Consider the following 22,455-nt stretch of genomic DNA (forward strand, 5'->3'; position numbering starts at 1 on the left):
TAAAATAAAATACGTTAGAGTCATTATAACAAGCTCTCACATTTTTTGGCGAACAGTAAACAAACTTCAAATAATAGTTTATTTTTACAGGTAATGACGAAAATGTAATGTGGTACTTATAGATACTATACTATATTCAGGAAATATAAGAATTTTATTATCAGCTTTACTAAAAGGCAAAATGGATATAATCAGTTCATCTTGAGAGCATTTAAGACAGGTAAGGTGATCTTCACACTGCCCTGCATCACGCTGCATCTTGCGTGTCGACGCACCTACGCGCGTTCCTGCGGGAGTGCAGATCTGCATCATCGTGCGGGTTTTTTGCGCACTCACGCGCGTAGATGCGTTTTGTAAATTCACGCGCGGCGGCTCTCATCGAGTTCCATTTTCAAATATACACGTCACGCCCATTCAAAATCACGCGCGGCACTGCGGGATTCAGTGTGCCATACCTTGCGTCTCGCCCCGCACCTACGCGCGGGGGTGCGTGTTTCTCCGCGTGTATGCGCGTGATCCGCATGAACGCGCGTGGATGCATTTTCAGTGTGTTGGACTATGCGTGTTTTCCATACAAAATGAGATATTTACAAGCAACGGAAAAAAACGCATCCACGCACTACGCTGCATCATGCGGGGCAGTGTGATAATCGCCTTAGTGAAACTTTCATTAGATAATATCTAAAATCATAAATATCTCATTTATTTCTTGTTTTATTGTTTAAAGAAAGACTATGTGTGAAACTGTTACTTTATAAACTTAAAAATTGTGGTTTACGTTAGGTATAACTACTTTGTATTAATATTATTTTTAAAAGCGTGGTGTCGCATTTATTGATTTTATTTTGTACTATTTTATCGCCTGAAGGAGTTTCTATGGTAAGTAATATTATGTAAAATTAGCATGGCATACTTAAACGATAAATACTGCATACAATATCAATGTAAAATCGTATGTACTTCAAACTCAGCTCTATTTTTTTAATTTTCCAAAATAAGTACTTATATCTAATACTATAGGTACGATTATTGCACAAAACTAATAAACACATAATGTTGTTTATTACAATCACTGTATAAAAAAACTGCAAAAAAGCTTAAAAACTAGAACTAAATCGTGCTGCCAAGTTCATAAGAACACAGAACATTTTGTACTTAAAAAGTTAGAACTTCATTTGAATTTTCCTTCTTATTCCATTTAACCTAACAACACTCGTATACATACAGTTCTGAGATTTGTCCAACAGATGGCGTTATTTAAAGTTTCCTAAGTTATTAGCGAACATCAAACCGAAACGTAAATGTTATTCGTACTAAACTACGGACACAAAGTAAGCTTGTACAAAATCATTAATTACCCACACAAACTCAAAAATATTTACAGATAGGGCTCCAAGACATTGTTATAGAAGTGAGTGCACGGTAGAGCACCTCCAAGTTCTTTAAAACTTTTAATATTTCCCGCAGCAGTCTCAACAAATATTTTCTAATAATATCTTCTATGGCTTTTTAGAATTACAATTGAACAATTTTAACATTATTTTAGGAATAGATTGTAATAGTTTGAAACTATGAGATGGAGCCCTCAGACTTATAGATCAGTCACCACATCTAATAATTTTGATAACATTGTAAACGACAACTTTAGTATTCAAATAATCATATTAAAATTCTCTCTCCAATCGACAACACCTAATATCTACATTCATATTTCTCGCTGACCCTGATTCATTTTTATTTGACGAGAAAGATTAAAAAATCGTAACTAAGATTTAAAATTCCAAATGGCATCTGAGAGAGCAGTCACTGATCTCAAGTTTTACTCTAACCTAATACTTTACATCTCGACATTACTCAGACTATCAAACTTCATCTCTTTGACTTCCTCCGGGTTGAAGCTCTTGACGGACACCTTGCCGTCCCCCGATAGATCCGTACTCGATAACTTATTCGTAATTTTTGTTATCGATATGCGACTCTCGATATCATTCGAGTCACAAATCGTTTCTAACGTCACTCCTTTCTCAACTTTCCTCGGTTTTGGCAGGACTTGGCTTACTTTAGTGTTTCTTAACTTTTCACTGAGTAATTTGTTACAGTTTTTCCTGGACATGTCTAATGCTAGAGGATCCTCTTGAGAAGGCTCTTTCTTGTCTTCTGGTTTGTTCTGCTGTTTCATTTCTGCTACTTCTGCGTTCGTCACGTTGTCTTTCTTCTTCCATTTCGTTCTTCTGTTTTGGAACCAAATTTTTACCTGGAATTAAGAGAAGTTAGAAATTATTACGTGCAATATAAAAATAGGTTGTATATTGTAGATTATTATCGATATCTTATACTAAAGTGGTATTATGGTAATTATAATCAATTAATCCATATTGAATACACTAACAATACTAACATGTAACCTAGCTACAACATCTCACACAAAATTAATAATCAGTAGTTGCCGAAATTGTAACAATAATCAGAGGAGGTAACTGACAGTTGCCATGGGAGTAGGCAGGACTCGTGCGAGTGTGAGAGCGTGCGAGTGTGCGAGTTCGCCCGTGCGACTGTATCGGTTAACAAACAGTTAATTACGACCTGATCGATCTCGGCCCCGGGGAACCGATAGTGAGGGGCTCTTATCGATATCGATGTACAAGATTATTTGATGAATCTGTTGATTGTATTTATTTACCTCCTAATTCTATAAATTAGCTTTTTATAGTAAAGGTTTTTTTATGAGTGTCGTTGGTTCTATTTTGGTGCTAAAATCGGCTAGTCTATTTATAAAATCGTTTATTTACGGCAAAGTGTTTACTTTTCATCCTTTAGGTATATTTACTGTGTTACATAAATAGGTACCTAGGGTCAGTCTATTAGGTACCTACATAACATAATTAATAACGTCGAATTGATTTTGGTACTTGACACATATATTAGTAATTACATCATCCTCTGACAGACCCAAATCATTAATAAGTTCTATCCCATCACTAATCGCACATGGACGCTTTTCTTAAGATTAAGATATCTAATTCCTTAGGTATAAACAAGTGGTTTTGTTTTATTGTCCTTTGGTAACCTAACTTAAGCCGAGTTTTGATAACGAATTGTCATGAAAATGACTTTTAAACAAAAAACAAACACGTTAAAAATTTTCAAAGTAAACAGTTGTATTAGAAAAACAGGCGTTTATGTTGTCGGTAAAAATGAATTTGTACTTTCATCACATTTTTAAACAATAAGATTTCCAAATATAATATAGCTAGATCATTTTGAAATACTGTTATTTCATAATAGGTACCTACCTATCTTGACAAATACAATAACAACTAAAAGTAAGTAGTAAGTAGTAGCGGCGTAAACTGTTCTCGTAAAATGCTCGTAAAACCTCGGAGAGTGCAACGTTGGAGGGCTGTTAGCACCTCTTGTGAGGGAACAATGCTAAATTACGATACTTCATCAAGGCTTGCTGCTGCTAATTAATTAATTGCATTCAGTAGCATTTCGGGGAATTAATTATGTGAAATTATGAATGAGTTGTAGATCTCTCCTTCGTGGTTGTAGGTAAAAGGTACGTAGCGTGAGATTGTTATTTTGAAGAGGCGTGTTCTTTGTTTATCCTAAATTAGGCCCGATTTGAGAGTAAATATAGATTTTGCAAGTAATAGAGCTCTTTTTAGCATATCCGATCCAATCATCATCATCATCAGCCTATCGCAGTCCACTGCTGGACATAGGCCTCTCCAATAAACCGAAAATACAGTACCAATTCTAATTTATACAATCTAAACAAACTTTTATAAATTCACTTAAAATACAATTATTTAAAAACTGCATTAATAACTAGCACTGTGGAAATCCACCTAAATAAAATGTGTTATGAGTTTTATTATATTCTTATCTAAATATGACAAGCAAAGAGAACCTTCCAAGCACTTTAAAAAAACTGCTCTCAATCAAATAACGTAAACCCTATAAATCAGAATATCCCGAGTGATACGTTAATCTGGCCGGCCGTGTAACTACTCTGTCCCCGCTCACACAGTGCTCAGTGCGCGGCTAATGATTACTTGGAGCCGCTAATAGTCGGTCAACTTGTGCGTTTGTCTGTTACCAGAGATTAGAGCAACTGCTCGATAGACTGATGCGTTATTTGTGTGAAAGAAAGGCTTATTGGAGTCTAGCTGTTCACTCGCGTGCTGAGGGAACTACTTTCCGCATCCGGCCTATATCCTTTCTTATAATAAATTCTATTTAAATCGGTTTTTTAATCGACAAAACTACTTGTCGATAAATCACGACTGAAACAGTTACATCGATAGTAGAATCCTTAACAGGTATATATGTATTTGCAAAAAAATCTACTAGGGACTCCACTAGACTTTGACACAAAAACTCTTTCTGTTAGACCGACGGAATCTTCAATTGGTCTATTTAAAAAAAATACCTTTAACTTTACCCACTGGACTTGCCGACAGGATACATTGTCACAAAAAATGTATCATTAAGATTAAACATAATCTTAGATACCTACGCACAATTATTAATATTTTGCGCTCCCTCCCCGCGGCTGACAAACGTAGCCGTATGATTTACAGCACACGCACACATAGACACACAATGGCGGATTGTAATTGCTAGCAAATTAATCCGGGTAACATGTGACATTTGACTCTCACTCCATACAGTGTACACCTGCCGTTAGGTTGCGGTCACCCGGGTATACGGGTATTAAGTTATGCGCTTAGGATACAAGTTAGGAATTAATTGGTGTTAGTTTTGGTTCGTTTTTAGCACTCTAAAATCTGCGCATAAATCAGTGCAGCAGTGTAGAGATGAAATAGTGCACGCATATTAAAACCATCAGGTATCCGGCCGATATTAGACTGACAAAAAAGTTTGATTGGAAAATAAATAAACTTTCAGTTAACAATCAACGTACCGTACCGTGACTCTTAAGCAATAAACGATAGATAAGTATAGAGTTGGTAGAACTACAATGAGTTGGAAGATCCTAAACAATGGGTGCATAATAAACTGCAATATAATAAAATAGAGGAAAATATTCGTTAAAATCACGCCTCCCTGTGACAGCCTCAAAGATTAGGACTAATATATTTTTCTATTCCCACATTTACCCACTATGCACGCACCCCACGTCACAATGCAATCCACTTGCAAACATCAAGATAATTATTATTGATTGCACATTAGCACGCTAGAACGAGACAGATGCACATTTAGCTACAAGAGTGACCGAGAGGAGAGATGGCGAGATGGATTGATAGTGTTACGTGTCAAAGGATTGCTAATCACGAGTGTGTTAAATGGGTGAGCAGAAGTCGTGGTATTTAGGAGTTAAGGTTGCGGTGTCAATATTTTTTATTTATATTGTCAATGTAAACGACGACCTCGATGGCGCAATGGTCACCATGCCGGACTGCCGGACCTGAGGTCCCGGGTTCGATTCCCGGTTCGGTCGGCATTTGTGTGATGAGCATGCTTGTTGGCCGTTGTCTGGGTGTTACAATATGTATTTATAAATATGTATATATGTAGCTATATGTAGTTTATCAGTTGTGTTAGCACCCATAACACAAGTTAATTAATAACTTACCATGGGGCTAACCGACCGTCTGTGAAAATGAACTGATTTGAACGTTAAAAAATAGGTACTAATATAATTAAGAATTTCATACATTTCATAAAGAAAAATGTTGCTAAAGATTCAAATACTTAGTTTAATCGCATGTATCAAAGTTGTCACCAGGCTTTCAAAAAGAAAAAAAACGGAAAAGTTAATAAGTATGCAAATTAATCAACAAACCATTTTATACAATATAATAAACTTTCATAATAATATGAATACCAATAGATTAAAGATGAGTAAGTAATTATCACAATTCCTATGAATGGTAACAAATAGCAGTGATTGTCAGAGCGCGCGACATCAAACAACGCTGGAATGTCAACTTAACTGATGCAATAGGTTATTCTTTGAACTTCTTATTACTATACTGTTGTTAACTAGCTAGTTTGTAAACTATGCCATTTTATATGGAAACAATCATCGCCAATGTTCTATCTAACACTGAAAAAATCACAAATCGGACCAATATTTCCGAGATAAGTGCTTTCAAGCAAACAAAGTACCTAACTTTACAAAGATACCGAGAACTTTAATTGTTCCAGCAATACGAGTGAATAATTTTGATATAATACGGTAGAATAGAGCATGGTGTATAATGGGCCCAAAAAAATAAACTACCTATGTATTTCTGATAATTTTTATGACAAACACAAAGGGAAGAAAAATGGAGAAGTGATATATTTTATTTTAAGTATATTATTTTATTCTCATTTTGCTATAAAAGGCGAGGCAACTTAAAAAAAAAAAAAAAACAGGACTACTTTGGCAGATATGTACAAGCTGCACTAACAAGAGTAACACTTATAAAACAAAGATCCATGTCAAGATGATCACCAAACAACACACTAGCACACCTGAATAATCACCAACTCGGTATGTTCGCATCAATTACCCGCAATAACATCACTATGCTAGGGCTGTTCGTTCAATCGATAGCGCTTTGTTCCGCATATCACTGGGACCCTATTAGTGCGGCCGTAGGGATGGGGCACTGTCGAGGGACTTGTCGATGCTTTGCGTGTTTCGCTTTCATTGTGTTAGGAGTGTTGTGTTGTGTGGGGAAATTAGTTTGGCTGGTCAGTATTTTGGTGGAAGAAAATATGTAAATTTGATATTTTGTGCGTAATCCATATTTATTAATACAGGCGGCTACATTTTTTATAGACAATAAACATTTTAGCAACATAGTAGTTTTAGGATCAAATAATAGAGTTGGATCGTTTTAACTATGACTTACGATTTTTCAGGAATAAGATTCTATTGCAAAAGCCCACAGTCAAGTTTATATACTTTCTTCAAGAAGTATTTAGTTTATATTTAGCATAAACTCTAGTTTCAGTTACAATAATAGAAGTTACTAAAATATCTTAAGACCTAAACTTGTTACACAAGACAATACCTAAAACAGAACTAAATACACCTTCATATCACACTTGCAGACTACATACACTAAATCAATACACACACGCCACATAATAGGGATGCAGTAATCAATGGCTGTGTCTCTTACGTCTTGTTCGCAAGATCATCGGACATGACCCTATTAGTGCTGCCAATTGCCCCGGGAAGGGGACCATGTCGATACAATGCGAGGAATCACCGGTTAATAGGGTTGTTGTGTTATTATTGCTATAACTTGGGAGTGATGTAATGAATACGGTTTTGTTTTTCTCAGAGTGTTTGGTTAAGATGTTCTTTGATGTTTAAGTATAAGTAAGAAATGTGTGCTATGTAGAATTCATTTCAATCGACTTTATTATTCTGTTTGTATTTAGTAAAAAAGTTATCTAAAGTTTGTTCGAGCACAAAAATAACTAAAACTTCCATCCATCAACTTATCCATGATCTAATATTAGCTTAGCTTCAACAGATACGGAAAGTTACTCCACATCATACAAAAAATATAAAATAGCAAGATTCTATGCCTGAAAATACACAAAAACAATTAAACGAAAGGGCGCATGATGTAGGCTCAGGCACAAACAGTGAGCAGTCAATGGCACACGGTGTCGCAAGCGGCGTGTTCGCGAGATCATTGTACACGACCCTAAGCGACGGCTCAGCGTAGGGAAGGGGGAGTATCGATAAAAATATATCGATAGTTGTAAATTCCCAAAAAAAAACAACTTCGGGTATTATTTTTAAATAAGTTGTTGATTCATAGTTGTGGTTTTTAATAAATTAATGCCAACGAGTATTTAATTGGTCAAAGAAAATATCTTTAAAAAACAATCGTTTCCTTAATTAGAAACACTATCTCGAAATGGGTATTAAATTATAAATCCGTGTGATTTAAACAAGATCGTTATAAAATCAATTAAGAGGTTTAAACATATATTTAATTGCAGCTTGTTATAACATTTATTGCCCTGTACTGCGTTATTATTGCACATTTACTACTTACGAATAAACAATTTATAGATATAATAAAAAGTTGCCCAAGTTATTATTCCTTAGTGATTTCCTCCACCTACCTACTTATATTCCATTTCCAAAACGAAAAACAGTCTTCCAAAACGAGGTGACATTTAAAATAATCATCGAACTGACATCGGTCACTGGTGCGTCCATCACTAGGCTTATCTAAGCCGACTGCGATCGACGCCAATGACTAAGCCCCGTTAATCGAACAATTATTCATTGAAGATAGTACCTCACCCCTCTCACCCCCTCTCTCCTCACCCCCGGGAGGAGGGCAATCAATTATTTCAAGCCCTTTGTTCTTTTGGGAGTGTTTGTCGGAACATTGATAGTGCAGAGATCTTTTTCTTGAGGTATTCTTGTTGGGTAGTTCGGTAGGTTTGTCTGGATTACGTGTGTTTTGAGGTTTAAGATCTTAAGGCGTTAGAGAGTTAGTGATCCAACTAGGATGTGTAGCAGATACTTTATTTGGCGAAGGAATCTGTGAGAAATATGTACATAGGTACAACATTACAGGGGTTTTACACAAGTTTATTTTGAGTTAAGTCTCAAAAATTATACACATATTTTATGTTAAGTATAAGCTATATACACTTGATTTATGTATATTTAAAGCCCCATCTTTCTCGAAATCACTTAAGAACGAACGAATGTGTAATTCGTTCGTTCAAAGCTTCAAAACCTTGAATCCCTAACCAATAATTACAAAATCTAAACCACGATTTAATACTCTATAATCAGTATGAAATTAGTGAAAGTTTGTTGGCAACCTACACGATAATATTAACGGTTAATTGATATTAAATCGATGCAACGTTAGTCGTGACGGAAAGCGAGCACTCGATTCATCGGTAACGAGTATCGATCAATTAGATTAGACAACAAATCGATTCGAACATTTAATTATTATTTCGCGATCCAATGAGTTTGTAAGTGGTTTGTGATTTGTTAATTAGGTATCGATTTGATTGCGTTTAATTGTATTACACGGGTTAACTGGTTTCAGCATTACTAGGATTGTGCTTTTATTTAATGTCGGTTGATTGTGCTTTAGAGTGGAAAATTCGGTTATTATTGGAATTCGTTTATTTGTGAACTAGCTTTTCCTCATAGTTCCACCTGTATCCCGAGGTAACTACTTTCCGCACCCGGATAAAATTAGCCTGTGTCCTTTCTCAAGCGCTACCACACCATCTGTAGATTTCCGTGAAAGTCCGACAGACAGACAGGGTAACTTTCCCATGTACAATATTAGCAAGGATTAGTTGCCACACTAACTTATAGCGAGCCAGTTATTAGCCACAGACACGTTAACCTACTAGACAGAGACAATAAGCCGGGCTATTACGAGTCAACGTGGCGGCGCTTACAATACATTAGTATCATGTGAATCAGCTGTCATTTGTGACGCGAGTTGTGTTAGCCGAGACAAATGACCATAATGTTAGATAGTTAGCAAGGTATAACCAGGACAAGATGTTTGCTTAAGTTAAGTAATATTTTATATATTTATGTAAGTAGTGCTATATAAAATTTGTAAAAAGAGAGTCTTCAATCCCAACGCACTTTTCTTTAAGAAAACGTTTGGTCTTCAGGTTTCATACCATTTTCAGCTATTTTCACGTCATGTAAAGTCACGTCAGGTAAAAAGTAAGTTCATAATGTTCAAACTATCGACCAACATTGAATGTCTAACTTACCTGCAAGCATATTTAAAAATCTATCTTAACTCCTTCTACTGATATTATTTTTGGTCACTACAAAAAAAAACTGTCAATAAACGTTCCTACACATATAAACGTTCCTAATAAATAGTGAACTGAAACATACAACAACACGGCATCGCTATCATAGTGCGCTTTACACCGCCCATGCAGATGAATAACTGTTACATATTCAATTAAACTGTTGTGCCCATATTTCCGGATCGCGGCCATATTTTACGCTCAATTAACTTTTAATTATTATAAAGCCTTATGGGTTGAATGGATTCAGTCGATTCGCGTTTGTTGCTGTAATATGTTGCTGGAATAAAATATTTAGTGTTGTACCTGATGAGTGCTTTTATCAGGTTTCTAAAACTCCCGAAATACTTTTCCAATGATTATTAGGTAACCTATACCTACTTTAAAAACACTGAGACGGAGGAAGAATTCAATGTTTTTAAAAGGAGTTTCCAAAATAGTAAAAAGCACAAGAACTGTCGTATTATTGGACTTATTTATAGCATCGTTTTACACTGCGTTAAAATAAAATCGTCGCCAAATTCTAAACACAATATTTTACAAAGAAAAACAACGTGATAGTTAAGTATTCTCATTCCATTAACGTAACATTCTATTCAGACAAATCCGCACTTCCTCTTAGTATAACAGAAATGCGCAAGCTAACCATTCACTCCTCTCTATGTGTGTGTAGTGTGTGTATATGTGGCGTGTTGAGTCTGTGTGTGTGCGATCTGTTTATAATTAAGTGCAGATATTACGCCGCGCCGTATGACCGATCAAAAGCTTGCACTGATGTAGAGCTACTGGAAGTGGCCAGAGAGCGTGGTTGGTATAATTTCCCGTGAGTGAAAAGTTTTTTTAATATTTATTCTTCGTGTTTAATATAGATATTAAAATAGCGTGGCTGTTGAGGTATATTATTCTACATTGCAATATGTACTGAAGCTTGCACTTTTCCAAAATTAAACATTATAACACGCAAGTCTTCAAGGGGATCTCTTTACACTCCCTAATTTTCCAACGTACCTACAACAAAATTGCTGCCTAACCACACAGAAAAAGGACACTTTCTAAACACCTACGTATAATATCATTACAAACGATTTCCTTTTCACAACCCACAATTCCAGGATTAAAGAGTTCCCTAAATAGCCGCTTCCATACTCGCTACATCGTTGTGCGCGGTCGTATAATTCATTTAGTTGGTATATTATTTCATCTCATTAAGCGGCTCGTTACAGGTGAATACCGCTCCAATTATACCTCTATCTGCCAGGACGCGTGTGGACCTATTGGTAGGCTATATGGGGGTAGGGGACTTTGTATCCATTCTTATTGACAGAGAACTTTTAAGAAAAAGGCCAAAATGTTACGGTTTGGTCTAGACTTGTGTGGGACAAAATGCTATGGAAGAAGTTACTTCTTGTTTGGTTAAACCTACGAAATGCACACTTAAACGATTCGAGGGGCTAAGTTATCGATATGGCTTCAAGTGGCAGTGCGTCGGCCGGTCTATTTCTGATGGATACCTGATTTGGAAATAGACAAATCTTAAGTAGACTGATCATTTAAATAAAGTACCTAATATTTTAAACAGATTAAACTTTATTAATTAAGCAATACATAACTTTTTACATCATCACTTAGGCAAAGTATTAGAAGGTACCTATAGTGAACTTTTAGAAGAAAAATATCTAACAACAGTAAACCCATATTCTCAAAGTTCTTAAGCATACGTCACACTTAGTAATACAGCTACAATATAATTCATATGCCACATGAGATATGGTTCTGTAACAATATTCCAAGCCTCAGGAAGCCGGATGCTGCGTAGATACGTCCGTGTATCTGCCGGCTATCTCACAATAGCCGTGTCTATAGTTAGTGGCGTTTAACTTGCAGATCCTGATTAATTTCTGTATACAAACATGAAGTGAACCGCTTCTGTTGATTGATCATTTGTGTAATCTTCTGAGAGTTGATGTAACGGATTTGGATAAGTTTGAGATATTGTTACGATTTTCTGGGCAACTGAGTGCTAAGAACGTACCTAATTAGGTATAAGATCCTTTTATACGTACTTAGTTCGGCCATTGTTGCGATTTAAAGATAGCGTTAAACGCGACATGGTATCGTTTAAAATCGACCCGAACATCTGGGAAAAACTCTCTGATGACCGTGATAGTTGGAGGAAAAAAATATCCGATGGAGTGGTCGCGCATGACAGTGCCTGGTTCGATCTGCTCTCCAAAAAACGCGATCTACGTCACCAACGAATGGCACAGCCTCCAACATCACCAGGAACTCAATTCGTCTGCGGACGTTGCGACCGGCGATGTCGCTCCCGTATAGGCCTTGTTAGCCATCAGCGCAAGTGCCAAAGCCAAACCACCTGAAACGGATGCAGCTTTAATCATCTTTTATAGATGTTATCAGGCCATAGTTAGTTTAGTTAGTTCGTAATAAAGATTCTGTTTTTGAAATCTAAGGTTCACCGCAGAACTATTTATTAGACAATCTTTTGGAATCAAGTGTATAGTGTTGCTAAGTATTTTAAGACCCTTTTTATGTTTCCGACATTTTTAATTCTTTGTCAATAAATTAAATTAATACTTAAGGCATCCAGATCGAACTCAGGACTCCATAAAGCTTATTAAAAAATTGTAATCCGCACTATTTTGAACGTATTTACATAATTAAACTGGACTAACTCCTCGTTCACAAGCAAACGATTGAACAATTCATTAAAACTCGTTTGATCAGTATTGATCTGTCATGGCCGACTACTGCCGTTTAAAAATACATCAGTATCGAGCCGTTAACTGCTAACTGGCGTTCAAGCGATTTGTGAACCATTTCCTGAACCGTCATGGGTATATTGGTTACTGTTAAGTAAGTATTTGTTTATGTTATCATTTATTATGTTAAGTTCGTAGTGTGGATGCTTTTTTGGCCTAGGTTTTAACTTTTGTGGTAGGTCATTCCATTTACTAGAGGAATGTCATAAATAGGTTGTTGTTTGTCTGTTATTTTAACCTATTGAAATACTTTCATCTGCTTGTCTATTAATGGCATTTTTCTTCTTTCGGTAAAATGTGGCAGTGACACTCTAAGCTTGTATGATTACTTTATTTTAAGTTAAACCTATTTAAAGAACAGCCTTCGCATAACAAAACAACGGTTAAAAATGCAATATTGTTGGACACGTTCACACATCGACCGATGCTACATGACAGATTGAAGTTGACAAGTTTACAAGGCAGTGAAGTAATTCATCTCAATTGTCTCTCGCCACTGCACCGCGCACCGGGAGCCTGAGTTACACTACACACATAGCTAAGTATCGTTTTGTATTAGCTCTTCTAATACGAGTATCTTAAAAATAGATAGGCAGGTAATATATACATGTTATTGCGATCATTGAAGATTTTACCGTAGCGTTTATAAATAAGAAACGTCTGTTTATAAAGTGCGATTTTTAAGACAATTGGTTTATTAGCGTTGCATTATAATTTCACGCATTCATTTATATGAACTCTTGATATTTACCTGCATTGCAAACCGCATGCTGATAAAAAGTATTTTATAAAATAGATATTCTTTCCTCAGGTTTCAAAGTTTGTTGCCAAATTGAAACGAACGAGAAATTATACCGTCGGATTCCTATACGATATGTATGAAAGGAATTTAGTCTCTTCATAAGTATATGTGATATAATGAATTGCACGGCATTTTACTGTGCAATGAGTTTAATTATTATATAAATTGGGATTATTATTGCAAAAAAAAAATATTTATTTTAATTTCCGTTTAAATGCCTTTAGAAATAGGTAAGTACTTTTATTTTTGCATTTAATTTACGAACACTTTCAACTTCTTAACTTTTTAATCCGAAATAACAGTCCATTTAAGACAATTAACTTCAACTTAAAGATATGAAGAAAGATAGAAGCATATAACAGTAGATAACTTCCTTACTAGCCAAATCTATAAGCATCCACCAGATTTGTCGGCAAGTGTTTGATATTAGTCGCAGATATGCGATCTGGATATCGCTGCAGAGCTGCAAAGCTGCAGAGTGCAGAGCTGCAGAGTGCAGACATCAAAGTCGGCCTCTTGAGAGCCGCCGATACAAATGTTGTGCGGATGCAATCTCGATGCTTATTCGACACAGATGTAGAGGTGCTGGATATGGCTCGCGATCACAGGTGTGACACAAAGCAAAAATATAAAATAGTGACTTTCGAAAGTTTTTTAATAATCGTTTCATATAATGTTTCAGTTATTCTAATTTTCACTGAGTTCATCATTGTACGTAGGTAATTCAAATGGCCTAACATTGTTGCAGATTTAAGAGATAACTGACTCTTGTCATCAACATGTCATATCCAGCATGTCTAAAACAAACACGGAAGCACATCTGACCATTCAATAATTAGAATCCATTTAGCGCAAGGTCACAGTGCGCGAATTGGCAGCTTCATGACAAGCTGCACTCAATAGGACAGTGACTGACTGTCCCACTTACTGTCCAGATCACACGCCAAATTAAATCTGAATTATAGCACATTTAGCCGATAGTAAATACTCGCTAGCTTTTAACTTGTCACGCAGCCATTTGAAGAATGTTTATGTAGCTGAATGATAGCTGGTATTTAAATGGCTCGTCGTTATGATATTACAGTGGAAGTAAATTGTTTATGAGCGTTCAGTCTGGACCGATTTCTAGGCAGTCTAGATTTTATTACAAAGATGCTATAAGTGTTACAAATCTATAAGTATCCGAATTATTCAGAAAATGCTATGATCAAGAAAATGTATCTTTGACTTCTTAAAAAGTACAGAACTGAGTCAAAGCTGTCATTAAAAGCCTTTTACTTTTTTGCTCAAAACTAAAATTTGAGACATCTACCTACAACATCATTTACACACATCCTGCCAACTACGCTCACAAATTGCAACCACTTTGCCACATCCATCGTTGCTGGATCTTGGTCGGTTAGCACTTCTCTATCGCAATATCTGCAAGTGTATGCGAGCAGTTTTTGGCACCGTCGGAGTTGCCAAGTTGCCGAGTGGCAGCGACTTGGCACTCCACCAATTTATATTTAAACTCTATTAAATAAAATGCCACTTTGTACTAACATGCTTTTGATAAATTTTATGAGGGATCTATACCTACGGGCGGTGTAGCGAGGTGCCTTGTTTGTGTGAGTGAGATTATGTCATAAGTTGCAGAATCAATTTGTAGTGTTTAAAGATGCTACATTGCAGGTAAATAAAGGAAATAGCGCAATGAAGATGAATGTTTGGTTTCTTTCAAAGAAGTGATTCTTTTTCAACAAGTCAAAAACATGACACGGAAACGAGTTTAACAAGAAACAAGACAAACGTCCACGAGCTCTCATCAGGCACGACGAGCACACAATTAGCGCTCATTAACAAACATCATCAATGGCCCGAATCAATGCCAAACAAAACATCAATTAGACAACTCATTGAATTGCAAAACGAAAACCTGCGCCAACGCAGCGCGCGCTCGCACGCGATTGGCCGACAGAAACTGGGCCTACCGTTCTCCCCTCCCATTGGTCGGGCCGAACAATTTGGCAAACTTACAAACGGGCGGGGCTTGTGAAAAGTTTGAAACAAATGAGTTTCTATACTGATCTGATGACAAGCGAAGATATTCATGAAATTAGGGTCATCGCGCAGTGTGGCCACCTCGAGGCGATCATTCACGATGCATGACAGCGAGTGTACGACATGTGTTTATTAGACGACACTATATCTGTCGGTAATCAGGCGCATCAATTTTAAAAGCATTTTAATATGAATCGTTTTATGTGCTGCTTCCTTTGAGGAAGTTAATTATTAGCTACAGTTTTTTTATTCTGATTATTAAATTAAAGTTTCCTCTGAAACTATTACGATTTATTGCGAAAACACTTAGTTTTTTCCTTGAAATAAAAACTGCTACTGAGCTGTTTATATAATATGTGGTAGACTAATACGAAAGATCTATTAGATATATAACTTAGCAAAAACAATGCCAATTCACACTTGGTAAATATCTATTCCGCAAACAGCATTCCAAACACTTTAAACGACAATTACAATTAATTCTCATTACAGCACCTATAACAAAATAAATAAATAAGTGAAAACAATTCGCGGACGGTACGAGAAAGTTGCATTTAGTGAATAACCGGCGGGTCCGAGGTGCTAATTAAAGCCTAATCGGGAATGCTTGCCATATGCAGATAAGATGCTCAAGATAAACGGCTTAGCTTAAGTGGATGCTGCGCTCGTGTGACTGTTGTAATTCTTCGCCTGTGTTGTTATTTTAAAGGTATTTAGGGTAGATATTTTTCTGTTGTATGGAGAATTTATGTAGGAATTAGCTTCCACCAGTGTTTTTAAAAATCCCGGGGAAACTGCTACCTGTACATGAATAAAAATAAGCCTATATGCTATTGTGATATATAGAGATATAACTATCAAATTAGATCAAAATCCAATCAATGACATTAAGTACCTTACAAACTTTTGTAGGTTAAAAATATTAGTAGTAAAATTAAACTTAATCGCTATGGAATGGTACTTCTATACACATATAGTTCTGGTGAATTCAGGTTTGTCTTAAAACAAAAGGTTAGTTGTCTGTAAGAGGTGAACAAAACCATTTGGTATTTAAAAGGCGATTAATTACAATCAACAAATCTTTAATTTATCTCAAGCTATTTATATTAAAATGTTACAGCTTCATATCCTTTTTAAACGATTCTCGTATTTCTTTATCAGTTCGAATAAGCCAGTTTATTAATAAACTATTTAAATGGTTGCTTTCCTAAGAGCTTTATCGATACTCGTTCTATAAAATCGATAATCGAATGATATGGGCTTCCTAATATCGATAGAAGATAATAATCACATTGATGTTTATATAATGACGAGTGACGAGGGTTTGTATCCGACCCCGCATGGGGGGCCATAGAGTTAATAATTTTAAAATAGTAGATGGGAACTTGAAATAGTTTACCGGTTAGGCACTATTCATAAAATTTTATACCTTTCAAATCAAGGGTTTGTTTTTTATGTTGTTGGTTAATTTTTCAGTAATTCTTGAAGATCCTTGGATATGACAAAATAATAAAATCATTGGTGTCTTGTTAAGCTTAATTGCGAATTTATTAGACATCAACTTTATTTTCAGAACGCTCGAGAGCAATAACCAAAAGCTAAGCAATTGCTAAAAAACCTTCCCGACAAATACCATTGTAAGATTTTCCATCTATTTCCGTAGGCACAAACCATGATCTGTACCTTCTACATCCTCATGCCTACTCTTTGTCAATCCCCGGGGCGGGTGTCCCGGACGCCGGCCGCCGGGACCACCGGCGGAGCTATTTGCATAAAAATGCCGGGACACGCGCCTTAATTGATCGCGACTGTACCCGAGCCTCCGTGCGAGAGTGCGACTATTAAATTATATTCTAAGTGGGCTTAATTGGCTTGTGTTTAGTGTACGTGTAGGTATTATTGTGGTCTGGTCTCGTCTGTTGTTTTTTTGTGTTCTGTGGTGGTGTGGAGAGAAGTAAAAATTACGCTTGAATATTAATTTGCTGGTATAATTGTTAGTAAATCTGATGAGGAGTAGTGATGGAAAAATAGACAAAGTGTAATCATTTTAACTGTGAATATTACACTAAACTGCATTATTAACCTGAACTGAATTTTCGGTTGTATTTCATCCTTTCAGCTCAAGGCAGAATTACTCAAGGATTACGCAGCACACTCTCTAAATCTACAAACAATATCCACATACCTACTTCCTACATTCCATTGGTCATTAACTTACATAGCTAATACATGTAAATACAGTGTGACCGCACTATTAATGCACGCATGTACAGCATCGGCATGTACAGTGCGACCGCAAGTCAATCACAGGCCGCGGTCAAACATAACATTATGACAAGACGCGCTGATATCATTACGTGATTATGTATCAATCTGCGGTACTGTGTGTATGTCGTTTGCATACTCATGTAGGATTATTTGGCTTTTATTTTACTAGAAAAAAGTTAAACTGGCGTTCGTCTCTTGTATAAGAAGAGTTTCCCTTAAACGCGCGTCTAACGCCTGTTTAACTCTTTTGTAGTAAGACCACTAATCTTTACTCTTCGCAACTCTGAAAATGACTGTCGAAACTAATCTATCGTAAAATAAACCCCAAAGTGACGAGTAATTTTCCAAGTTACGTAAATAATCTAATTATTGAAATAATCTAATTATTGAAATAGTTAAATCATCTTAATTGTTGATTGCAAAAATGAAATGGGAAATACATAACACCCACAAAACACCTCATTAAAATAAACCCCAGGATTGAAGTTAAAAAACTCACTTAATTTGTGAGCTAACCACCCCATTGCCCAATTAGGATAGCGCCAAACATGTGATATCATTATCAATACTTCACACACTACACCCTCACACAAAAATGCTGATGATCCCCCCGAACCCTCGTGCACCCCTGCAGTCTGCGATGAACCCTGCACCCCGCACCCTGCACCCCGTGTGACATAGCACACATTGCGTGAATGCTAACTGACGATATTTCGCGATGAGTAGGTAGTATGTTATATTGTAACTTGGTACCGATTGTAATGAAGGAGGGAAATCGGGGAAAGTTGAGGGAAATTGCATTGAAAACGGATTATAATTTCGGATTCTCTTTTGAGTACGAAAAAAGGTATAGATTATCCGAAATTACTGAACCGATTTGAATGAAACTACTGATCCCATTGGAAAAATTCTTTCACTGTAGGGAAGCTAGACTATCCCCGAGTTGCACTGACTATATTTTCCAGGTAAGGGAAGAAGTTTCCTTTTGCCGCTGGTAAAACCCCGGGAGATAGTATTGTTGTACCAAAGCCACGCACATTTAATAATGTCACATTAAACCCTATTTAGACGATTAACTACTTAAATAAGTCTACAATACCAAACACCATAAGATTACACAAAAAGCACTTTAAGCTTGTACGAAAAAAAATACAAAGTAAACAATAACCGTCTTACTACAAAAACTTTTAAACGTCAGTTTATGCCTTGTCTAAAATAATGACAAATTATGACGTTGACATATGGTTCATTTTGCAGCCAAAATTTTATTAGACAAGTGTAAAACAGGGTTTAAAGTTTTTGTAGTAAGGCCCCATATGTATCAAAAAACCGTCAATTAGTCCCCGACATCGCTTGCTCATCATTTTTCCAAGAGCGAGTGCGGCGCGGTGCGTACGTGCGTTATCAGGGCCCCATCGCCGCGGGCCGCAGCTCAGGGGCCCTCGCAATTTAGGGGCCCTTAATGATGAGACTTTCAAATAATGAATTGGGTGTCGAGACTTTCTGTTCAGCTTTATAGTCGGGTGACAAAGTATCAATTGTTTGATTGCTTTTGTGAGGTCGCTACTTATTCCTGTTCTCTTAATTCTTCTTAATAAGTTTGATTTTACGATTTTAAATGGGGACTGCTTTTATACTAAGGAATGGAGTGTTTCTACGTGGTTATTAATTACACTTCCATAGTTTGAGAAAAAAATAATATCTAAACAATTCTATATCGTTTACATTCGAAGATATTATAATATAAATGATGGCCTGCAAATATATGAAACATATCTTCGCACTATAAAGCGAGTTCATAAAACTATACAAAGGCAGCTTCCGTTGGATACATCCCAATATTAATTCATAAAGAGCTTTTCACAATATCATTTATTTAAGTTTCGCCGCTCGTTTGGACGTCATCAAAGCAATTTAAAACCATAATACTCAATTATTAAAGTTGATATTTAAGTAATAAATCACGTTATAAAAGTTTGTAACACGAACTCCGAAATGCTTCGTGTTACGTCACTTCGGTGCGAAAGCGTTTTTAAAGTGAGAATTTAAACTGCCCTCTAGTATGAACGGAGACTGGAAATAAATTGGAAAGTAGAGAAAAGAGATTTATTGCTTCGCTACCCCTTATTTGCTTACACTTTTATATCTTAGAACTATCTCATTTACTATAACAGCCGACCATACAGAACAAGACATATACATAAACAAAAGAAAATTGACTCATTAGAAACAAACATCCAGCTAATTACAAGCAGACACTCCGACAACATTATCTTGAAAGATACGTTACAATGTTATGTTGTGTTTCAGCACATTTCACAAGAACTCGACCATTTTACACTTTGTACGTGGAAATGTTGATACACAGAACTGTTGACACCAATCGAACTGTCAAATTGTGATTACAAATACCGTGGTTCGGCTTGTCACGTAGAATAAGCGAGGCTATAGACATGGGAAGGAGAAAACATAGTTTAGGTGATAAAAATAATGAAAGTTAAAGAATCCGAGAATGTATTTAAATTATTTATATGTTTTTGTGGAATAGTTAATCTACATACAACACTAGACAAAAAAATAATGAATATGTTCTAATTCCAAGATGTCTTAAAACTTTTCCAAGACAGTTTTTTTTTATAACATGAAAGTTTCAAGAAAATTTGTTGTGTAAACGTTTATTTTATTGGATCAATTGAATGTAACATTTTGATATAAAAAAATATAACATGTTTTCGTTGGAATGAAATACTTTAGTGTCACAAATAAACGCCAGTGCATTGACCGAGAGTTCAGAAAAATATCGAAACTATAACACAAAATATTCGATCCAACATAAAATGTAATTCAGTTCGCAGAAATAAAAACTTCCGACAAACAACCCGATAGATGCAATTTGTCACATTGAAAAAGAATTTTAAATATGAACAGTAACATCCGCGGTAATATAATTAATATCTCGCATATCGCATAGCTTTCTGTCTAGCTTGTCCTAAATACGTCACGTTGGTTGTCGTCTGAAATTCCTGTAAAGTGATTTTTCAGCGAGGAACACAGTATGGCTGTCACCGCGCCGTGTCGCTGCCGATTAAAAAATAAAACTTCAGAGAATCGCGCTATATCCGACATCGCTTGTACAGGATTAGTTGCTTTACTATTTAGTTCAACACATTTTGATGTTTGGATTAATTTCTCTCGTTTAGAAGAATTAGTAGCTGTTTATGTTATAATGACGAAATTAATTTTTGAAGAACATTTTTTAAGCCGGTGTGACTCCTTGATGTTATAGATTAGTGTTGCATAATAATGTCGAAGATGATTTATCAAACGTACTAACTAATGAATTAATACTACAAATATACTTAACAAATTAATTTCATTTGATAAGGAGAAGATTAGACAACTTGACCTTTGGATATTCTAGACAACTTAGTTTGAACTGTCTTTTATTCTATTTTAGCTATTAATTTTTCACAGAACACTTCGATGGTGTAGTCAGCAGTGACACCACCACAAGTCCTAGGTTTAACGGTAACAGCACATACCTAATGCTTTATTTCTTTATGATTAATTCGTCACATAAGGCTAAACTTAGCTATTTTTAATTTAATAAGAACTTATAACAAAGCTTTACAATAAGATCACTTAATACCTCAGCAGAAACAAGCATAAAGTTACATAATGTTTTCCACACAATTTTCCAAGAAAAACAAAGTCGTTCACAATACCAGTTCATTCCGATATTTCTTTAATTAGACTTACTGAGAATTCCCTTGACCAAATGACGTATCTAACTTAGTCTAGTTGGAAATAGGAAATACAAAGGCTTATAAATATAATATTATTACAGAATATCAGTTATTATAAGAACTGTCTTTATGTTGGTTTGTTTATGTTTCAGTTACGAGGTAATTGAGTGTTTGTTGATGTGGATACTAGGGTTACAAAATAAATATAGCATTGTTGTGATAGTTTGCAGGCTTCCGGGTTATTATTTTTTGTATATTTTATTTTGTGACTCGAAGAAGCTGGAATTGAGTGGATGTAGAAAACAAAGAATGGGTGTTGTGCCGAATAGCCTTTGTGCAACTGGGGACAGCAATTAATTCAAATATGAATTCGACAACACGACGCTTAAGTATGCATAACAGCGTATTTTGTACAGCACCTATAATATTTAATCGTTTGCCAAGCTCCTTGAAAGATCTTAATGTAAATCTATTTAAAAAACAATTGAAAAAAATATTAATAAAAAAATGTTATTATAGTTACACAGAATTTTTAAAAGATAAGTCTTTGTAATGTTGATATTTATATATATATTTAATTTTAAACAATTTATTTCATGTCTTTATTTCTTTGTAATCATTAAGTATCTTTCGTTTGTTTCGTATTGTTAAATATAATTAAAACAGGACCGTTAGTCGGTCTGTATCATAAATTTGTACACCTGTTCCAGGTAGAATATGATGATTCTGTTAACTTTATATTCATCTTTTGTATACTCATATTCTGTGCAAATAAATTTTTCTTATTCTTATTCGACAAACATTTTACAAATGTACCTACGCCACGGGCTGTTTTCCACGGTTTCACCCGCGTCCTGTCGATACTACTTACCGTACGAAGACAAAATTTAGCCTATGTCACCGGAAGATAGGGTAGCTTCCCAACAGTGAAAGAACTTTGCAAAGTGGTGCAGTAGTTCCGGAGTCTTTAAGTTACAAACAAACACAAAATCATCTGTTTAATATTAATAAA

The 22,455-nt window shown here is 35.7% G+C and overlaps 1 protein-coding gene across 1 annotated transcript in view; it reads right to left on the reverse strand.

The window, feature by feature from the left end:
- Nucleotides 1–533: 533 nt before the first annotated feature.
- Nucleotides 534–22,455, reverse strand: part of LOC124640936 (homeobox protein engrailed-2-A) — a 64,052-nt gene continuing 42,130 nt past the window's right edge. The window contains exon 4 of the mRNA XM_047178900.1: nt 534–2,254. Within this exon, the coding sequence (XP_047034856.1) occupies nt 1,838–2,254 (417 nt within the window). The 3' untranslated portion in view covers nt 534–1,837. The remainder of the gene's footprint in view (nt 2,255–22,455) is intronic.

This window comes from Helicoverpa zea, chromosome 21, assembly GCF_022581195.2.
Source record: "Helicoverpa zea isolate HzStark_Cry1AcR chromosome 21, ilHelZeax1.1, whole genome shotgun sequence".
Lineage (NCBI taxonomy): Eukaryota > Metazoa > Arthropoda > Insecta > Lepidoptera > Noctuidae > Helicoverpa > Helicoverpa zea.